This window comes from Manis pentadactyla, chromosome 12 (assembly GCF_030020395.1).
Source record: "Manis pentadactyla isolate mManPen7 chromosome 12, mManPen7.hap1, whole genome shotgun sequence".
NCBI lineage: Eukaryota > Metazoa > Chordata > Mammalia > Pholidota > Manidae > Manis > Manis pentadactyla.
In genome coordinates, this window is record NC_080030.1 from 101,197,293 (window position 1) to 101,205,491 (window position 8,199).

The 8,199-nt window shown below is 56.5% G+C and overlaps 2 protein-coding genes across 2 annotated transcripts; one reads left to right on the forward strand and one right to left on the reverse strand.

Moving 5' to 3' along the window:
- Positions 1 to 806: 806 nt before the first annotated feature.
- LOC118915045 (uncharacterized) lies at positions 807 to 2,683 on the reverse strand. The gene is made up of 3 exons (XM_036890446.2): positions 2,357 to 2,683; positions 1,967 to 2,208; positions 807 to 1,345 (listed from the first exon to the last, which is right to left on the reverse strand). The coding sequence occupies exons 1-3, from the start codon at positions 2,681 to 2,683 to the stop codon at positions 940 to 942; spliced, it is 975 nt and encodes a 324-aa protein (XP_036746341.2). The 3' UTR covers positions 807 to 939.
- Positions 2,684 to 4,782: 2,099 nt separating this feature from the next.
- Positions 4,783 to 6,413, forward strand: POU3F2 (POU class 3 homeobox 2). The gene has a single exon (XM_036890398.2). The coding sequence runs from the start codon at positions 4,892 to 4,894 to the stop codon at positions 6,173 to 6,175; it is 1,284 nt and encodes a 427-aa protein (XP_036746293.1). The 5' UTR covers positions 4,783 to 4,891; the 3' UTR covers positions 6,176 to 6,413.
- The last annotated feature ends 1,786 nt before the right edge of the window (positions 6,414 to 8,199 follow it).

An 8,199-nucleotide genomic window follows, 5' to 3' on the forward strand; every position in this document is an offset into this window, starting at 1 on the left:
AGTGATGATAAAATACATCTGTATGTGATGCATGGACAAACAGAGTTGCCAAGCAGAGGGAGAATGTTAGCTTCAACTTTTCAGAAAACTTTTTCTCCTTCAAAACCGTTTATGACACGGAGATGGATGCACATTAAGAAACTTGTAAAATGTACATATAGATAGTAACTTACACGTCCATAGGGGATTTTTTAAATAGAAGAGACAATGTGCTGCTTCATAAAGATACTAATTTCTAACTTTTTAACACAAATGTTTATTATGTCGCTCACAAGAACTAGCAACATGGAAATGCATTTTCCATGCTCCTTATTAGCATCCCCAAGCCTGCAGTACTTGAAGCCTTAAGGAGGTTTTCATTAAAGCAGCCAGCTGCCTCTTTGTGTGGATTGGTTGCTTAAAGCTGCAATTCTCAAGCAGGAGCCTCAGTTTTGACATTCTGTAGGCCCTTAGCAAAGAAGTCCCATTCAAATGTGGGGGAGCTCTCCACCAAATCCAGCAGCTTCTGGGAGCTACCTGGAAAGCAGAAAAGCACAGACAAGGGATGGAGGAGGTGGAACACGGAGGGAGTTGGGGGATGGCAAGAACAGGATCAGAAAGAAGAGAAGGGATTCAAACAATCTTGCTCCAAGGTGCATACATTAAAAAGGGATTTAACCTAAGTTTAAATCAGTTAGCACCTTATAAAATTCCCTTTGTTTCCAGATTTCTATTAACATAGGACTACATAAATAAGAAAAAAGATCTATCAAATGAATATTAATAACTGTTCTTTCAGATCAGTGTATGAGAATGATCATGGTGGTTTTTCTGCCAAGCCCTGATATAAAGAAATAAATAAATGCTATTTTACGTATGGTGTGAGTGTGTTTACTAGACGAACGAGTTCATAGATTAGAGTTGAAGTTAAAGTACATGGATTGATCCCATTACTGTTACTCAGATGGAGACCTGGGGGCCTTGGGTCAAGAGGCGGGGTGCTCCCAAGATCCAAGCCCATCTCGCTCGTTGTAGGAGCGTGACAATGTGGGGATAAAATGGGTCCTTTCCATTTAGCTCGGACACACCGAGTTGTTTCCTCTCCACGCAGTGCACCCGGGCAGAAGGGAGTCCGCACCACTTCTTCGCACCAGTCCAGGTCGGGGTAGCGACTGAGTAGAGCCCTTTCAGGGACCTAGGGGGAGGGGATGGGCTGGCGCCTTTGCCAGGGTTTCTTCTCAGGGTGCCTCGAGCTTGTTCTCGCGGCAGGAGCCCAGGGGATCCCGCAGTCCGCCCCCGAGGCAGCCAGGCCCGCCCAAACCGCCTGCTCAGCCATTGTCCTAGCGAGTGATCTCGGAGAGCTGGGCTGGAGTAAGGGAAAAAAATCAAGACACCTTGTCAGTTCAAAGCATTTTAAGGTTGTTTGAAATCCTCTCCACGTCACCATAAGCAGACTCTGTATTTGAACAGCTGCTTTGAACAGTGAAAGGGAATGAGCTGAATCAAAATCTGGAGGTGTCTCCCCGAGACACCTTCAACGTGCCTTTCTGTGGGTGGAGAAAGGCAGGCAGACGTGCGGACGCTGCCCTGGCGGGGTCAGCGGCAAAGAAAGGCGCCCGCGACGGTGGGAGGGCTAAAGGGAGGACCGAGAAGCCCCCATCTGGAGCTAAAACCGCCGAGAGCACCGGTTCCCGGAGCGCTAGGGAGCCGCCGCGCCTGGAGGCAGACAGGAAGCGGAGGCTACTCAGGACCCCGCGTTCGCGCCAACCGGGCCTCGGGCGACAGGAGGGGAGGCGGGGGTGGCGCAGGGGGAGGTGGTACCAGAGCAGTGCGCGCGCCCAGCCCAGCCCGCCCGACGATTGGCCCTGCTCCGGGGTGGGGGTGGGGAGCGGAGGCTGGGGCTGAGGCCCAGGGTAAGGGCATTGCTTTGTGTACTCACAGGGCTTTATCGGGTGGTGTATTAATCTGGTGGAACTACCCGGCTTACCCTGTTGGGCACAGTGCGTCTCCGTGGCCTGCCGGCGAAATGAGACGGGGGTGGGGGTGGAGTGGAGACTGGGACGTCAACGTGGAATGGATCTCTGAGTAGTAATCGCCAGTGAAGTCCCAACGCAGGCAGGAAGTTTTGACGTACACGTGCAGCACCCCCAACACACCTGCGCCCTCTTCCCGGGGTTGTGGGAGGAGGAGCAGGAAGACGGGCAGGACGGGGGGCGGTGGGGGAAGGGACTTTCAAACCGACTCCGAACTTGGCCTCCTCGGTTTCGTCGGAGATGCATCTGGAACCCTTTTTCTTTCCTCCAGTGTATCACCCCACTGGCTGCAAAGGGCTTTGTCCCTTGAGAAATGTGAAATCAATCCAGAGAGAAGCAGACACCTGCCCCGGAAGGGGGAGGAGGATGAGCTGCTGAGTATCCGGACGCAGCCCTTCCCCGCGGCTGGATTCTTCCATCTGTAGGAGCTCTGAGTTCCCGCTGTGGGGAGGAAAGACGGAGGGGAGCCGCAGCGGGCCTGGAAGGACGCGGCTGGCAAGCGTCCTGCGCGCTCCCAAAGCCCCAGGAGAGCCACGCGCCCAGCACTGGGGAATTGCGGTCACTGCAGGACGGAGGCGATGCTGCCTGCTGCTCTGCCCCTTGATTCCCAGTGGAAGAGCCGCGGGCTCCAGCCGACGGGTCTTGGAGATTCGAGACTCGGACTTTTTCATTTTTTCCTAGCGGGGCAAAGTTACAGGATTCCTAGCAGCCTCCAGGCGCGGGCCGGAGTGGCTCCGCGCTTGCGCCGGGACCGAGCGCCACACGGTGTGTGTCCTCGTCTCGCCGCGCGGGTGCGCGCGTGGGGGGGGATACAAGGCTGTCCCGTTGGTGGCCTGTAGACTCGCCCCTCCCCTAACCATTTTTCTCTCTCCCACAACACGCTCATAAACACAGGGCACGTGGAAATTCTCAACCAGAGCGCCTTGCCCAGGCGGGTGCTCATCGTGGTGATTTATAAACAGCTCAGCCACTCCCCAAAGAGCTCTGCTCCTCGTTAGTCATGATGAATTCTCTGGCTTGCTCCACTTTGCTATCTAGATTAAGACGCTCTGGAGCCCCCAAAGTGCTCCCCTTGAGCTTTGATTTGGCTTGCTTCTCACACCCATGACAGCAGGCAGCGTCAGCGCTAGGGCTACCTCGGGCGGGGCAAGGGTGAGAGGTGGGAACGCAATTCACGTTCCTTGGTTCTTTTTTTTGCCTTCCGGCAGCAACTTTTGATTCGCTTAGCAGTATCCGCGCACGGTACACCTGGCCCTGCGTAGTGATCGCGCTGCTCCAGCCTGGATCTGAGCCCATGTCTCTCCAGTCCGGCTCTCAGGCTCGCAAACGCGGCAGGCGCCTGCTCCGGGCAGCTAGGAAACTGGCGGCTTGCCCCGCTTGCCCTGGTAGAGCGGCGCCGCCAGTGCACGATCCCGCGCTCTTGCTCTGGAGTTCAAGGCTGAAGGCTAAGCAAGGAGTTTGGCCACAGCGAGCGCATGAGAGCCTAGTTAAACCAATCCCAACCGCTGGAGTCCGCGGAAGTAACTGATCAGGAAGGTTTGCCAGCATCAGCCCATTTTCCTTCACACGCTCTTCTTCCCTTTCGAGGCAGCTAACGGAAAAGTTGCTTCGAAAAGCGCCAGGAGCGCAGAGAAGCCCACCCGCCGGTCCCTCGGCTTGGCTTCCCCAGAGCGGCCCTTGGGTGCCTCGACCGCACCAGAGGCCAAGTACCTCTTGCCAGCGCCCCCGTAGCTTCGCACGAGGCAAAGGTCTCCTAGTTTTCTAAACCTGAAACTGTGCGCTCCGTAATGTGTGAATCCGATGGAGAGTTTTAGAGTTTTGTTTCCAGTCCAGGCCGCCGAGCTGTCAGAACAGCAACTCCGCGCCCGAACAGCAGTCTTCCCTAGCGGCTGCGCGGGCTCAGCCTCCCTCTGGGGGTCCTCTCGCCGCGGGACTGGGAAACAATTGGGACTGTAACCTAAAAGAAGGAAAGCCTGTGCTAGCGACGGAGTGGGGGGGAAGAAGAGGACCTTTATTCCGGACGAAAGTGTCCACACACGCTGGAACAAGAAGCACATAGGCACTGAGATTCTAACCGTGGCGGGGAAGACTTCACCCGGGGACAAGCGTGGCTTCTGGTTCTAGGTTTAGGGGACGCTGGTGCGTGTGTGTGTGTCCAGAGGTGAATAAAAATCAGACTCCCCGTGGCTGGGTGCGACTCAGCCATTCTCTTTCTCCCTCCTTCATCCTCCTCCCCCAGCCCTACTGGGAAGAAAGGGTGGACCGACACCCCACCCATCCCTTCCCGCGACACCGAAGTCTTCCAAGTGGCTGCGGTCGGTGGAGCGCCGTCCCCGCCCCCAACACACAGGCCGCCCCGTTCGTCCGCACTAGGGACAGATGGGGGGCGGGCCCATGAGGGGCGGAGGGGGCCGGGCCGGCGGGGACGGGAGGTGAGAGCTGGGGAGCCTGAATCGGGCGGAGGGGCCGGGGGAGGGCCGAGAAGACTTCGCGCCGGGGGCAGCTCTGCGCCAATCAGCGGCGCCGGCTGGGAGGTTGCTAGCGGTATCCACGTAAATCACAGGGCGCGGAGCCAATGGGAGGGGGCGGAGGGGGCGGGGCCGGGCGCGTGCCGCCGCGAGCCGCGGCTGCCGGGAGAGCGGGAGAGGCTGGAGCGCCGCGCGGGGGGAGCGCGCAGCTAGTCGGAGAGTGAGCGGAGCAGGAAGGAGGCGAGCGGCAGCGAGGGCGGCGGGAGCGGCGGCGGGCGTCGGAGCGGCGTCGGAGCCGCCCGGCGGGGAGAGCGGCGACGGCGAGCGCGCGCGGAGCGGAGCCCGGGCGGAAAAGTGACTGTCCGATGCGCGGCGCCTGCGGCCGGAGCGCCCGGTCCGGCCGCGAGAGTCATGGCGACCGCCGCGTCTAACCACTACAGCCTGCTGCCCGCCGGCGCCCCGCTCGTGCACGCCGAGCCGCCGGGCGGCATGCAGCCGGGCGCGGGCGGCTACCGCGACGCGCAGAGCCTGGTGCCCGGCGACTACGGCGCGCTGCCGAGCAATGGGCACCTCGGCCACGCGCACCAGTGGATCTCCGCGCTGGCCCACGGCGGCGGCGGCGGCGGCGGAGGGGGCGGGGGCGGCGGAGGCGGCGGCGACGGCCCCGCGTGGCCCGCCAGCCCGCTGGGCCAGCCGGACATCAAGCCCGCCGTGGGGGTGCCGCCGGCCGGCCGCGGCGACGAGCTGCACGCGCCGGGCGCCCTGCAGCCGCAGCACCAGCACCCGCCGCAGCAGCAGCACCAGCACCCGCCGCAGCAGCAGCACCAGCACCCGCCGCCGCCGCAGCAGCACCAGCAGCCGCCGCCGCGGCCGCCGCACCTGGTGCACCACGCGGCCAGCCAGCACCCGGCGCCTGGCTGGCGGGGCGCGGCGGCAGCGGCGCACCTCGGGCCCTCCATGGGGGCGGCCAACGGCGGCCTGCTCTACTCGCAGCCTGGCTTCACGGTGAACGGCATGCTGGGCGCCGCGCAGCCGGCCGGGCTGCACCACCACGGCCTGCGGGACGCGCACGACGAGCCGCGCCGCGCCGAGCCGCACGCGCTGCCGCCGCCCGGCCACCCCGCACCGCACGACGCGCACTCGGACGAGGACACGCCGACGTCTGACGACCTGGAGCAGTTCGCCAAGCAGTTCAAGCAGCGGCGCATCAAGCTGGGCTTCACGCAGGCGGACGTGGGGCTGGCGCTCGGCACGCTGTACGGGAACGTGTTCTCACAGACCACCATCTGCCGCTTCGAGGCCCTGCAGCTGAGCTTCAAGAACATGTGCAAGCTCAAGCCGCTGCTGAACAAGTGGCTGGAGGAGGCGGACTCGTCCTCTGGCAGCCCCACCAGCATAGACAAGATCGCGGCGCAGGGCCGCAAGCGGAAAAAGCGGACCTCCATCGAGGTGAGCGTCAAGGGCGCCCTGGAGAGCCACTTCCTCAAGTGCCCCAAGCCCTCGGCCCAGGAGATCACCTCCCTGGCGGACAGCCTGCAGCTGGAGAAGGAGGTGGTGCGGGTGTGGTTTTGTAACCGGAGACAGAAGGAGAAAAGGATGACCCCGCCCGGAGGGGCCCTGCCGGGCGCCGAGGACGTGTTCGGGGGCAGCAGGGACACGCCGCCGCACCACGCGGTGCCCACGCCGGTGCCGTGAGCCTGCGGCCCGCCCCGCGCCCCGCCCGCCGTCCTTCCGTTCTTGGCCACCATTCCCGTCCCTTCGGAGGAGAAGGGACGCTAAGGAGAGCGACCGCGGCACTGGACTGTCCTTTGAACGGTAGCAGGTGTCATGATGTGTTTTGACCTTTTCGGCTGGTGCCCAGGCAATGGGGTGGAGTGTCTTAGAGAGAGAGAGAGAGACAGAATGAGTGTGTGTGTGTGTGTGTGTGTGTGTGTGTGTGTTTGTGTCAGAGAGAAAGAAAGAGGGAGGGAGGCAGGGGGAGAGATGGCAAGCACTGAGTTAAATACCTGGCAAAACTGAATTACCAAAAAGGGGGGGAAAAATCCATCAAACCGTGATAAACACAAAACAGCTTCCTGATGCTCGGAGTTGGCACATGCTGCTGTGTTTATTTAATGTGGATCCCCATCAGGAAAGAGGAAAAAACATACACGTTCTTTGGTGTAGGCAAAAAAAAAAAAAAAAAAATGGAACCACATGAATTTGCACTGCAAGGAAATTGAAGTTTACGTGAACAAATTCATGAACGTGTTTTTCTTCCTCCCACCGTTAATTTTGAAATTGCCGGGTTTTGTTTTGTTTCCCTTTATTCAGCGGACAGAGGTGGAGCCAGCTCTTGGCCTCTCTCCATTTCTAAGGTTCCTGTGTTGCTCCTTGTTTTCTTACTGTCTGTGAACTTCGGTGATCTTCACATCCCCTCCACCCCCAACCTTACACTGGTGTGACTTTTATTTGCTCCTTTTACCAAAGCAAAGCGATTGGCTTCATACAAAATAAATAATTCTCTGCTTTCAGGAAATGTGCATGGTCTACCCGCTTTAGCCAAGGCAAGAAACCAGTTTGGAATACAAAACTGAGTCAAGCACTGGTTTACGTTACCAGCCACAAAGTAAACTTCATTTTCAGGCAGTGTTTCTGGGTGGGGTTGTGGAGGGGAGAAAAAGAAAAATCGATAATGAGTGACTGATTGCTTCATTTTATCAGGCGGGCCCATTGTGAACGAGCTCAGACGAAATGTGGAGGTTAAATATATTTCCAGAGTTGTCCAACAGAAAGTGGCACTTTGAAGAGAACTAGGGAAATATACATCTTCAGACACCCCTATAGTATAGTTCTCTGCCTTCAGTTTTAATAATTTAATTATGAGGAACTATTTGTGCTGACAGCAGCACTTAAACTTTGTTCCTCTCATAGCCTTTTTTAATATAAAGAAAATATTCTGGGACCTTAATGATGTATTCATAGACTGTTTCTTAGCACACAAATACCCACATGCATACAGAGAATATTTCCTCTTTATACCTTATCTTCACTAGCTCATTTGTCTATCAAATTATACTTAAGGTCCCACACCCTTGTCTCCTGTAATTTATTAGAGAAAATACCAGCTCGACTTGGACAGCTTTCCAAATGAAGTGGGGGGGGGATGCTGTTTTCAATCTTTCCTTTTCCCCTTTTGTTAATAGTTTTAAGTGCTTTTTTTACCTTATCTTGGTGGAAAACAGTTATCTCCCATAACAAAAGACTCTACTGGGAAGTGTAGGTGAAAAAACTTGTAACTCTACTGAAATAAATACCATTAAACTGTGATCAGTTAAAATATTTAAAAATAATCAGCACAAAAGGGCGCTAAAAGGGAAAACACTTCTTATTAATCTTAAAAGTTAGGGGCTTCTTTCCGGTTCGGGTTAGGAAATTTTTTATTTTAAAAAATTAAATTCTCAATACCATATAAGTATGGTCCAGCATCAGATTAGCATTGCACTCTGTAGTTGAGGTTTTAAGAAATATGCTTTATATCGTCTTTTTAAATACCTGTGATTGTTTCATTTTCCATGTTTTTGCAAGATAAATGATTACTTATAATGGGCATATTTATTTGCCTGTATTTCATTTCCCCCAACGAATGTTATAAGTCACTGGGCATGGAGCTGCTAAGGGGTGCATCACGTTGCTCGTTCCTGAGGTGTGGGGACTGGCCTTTAGTGAAGCAATCCAGA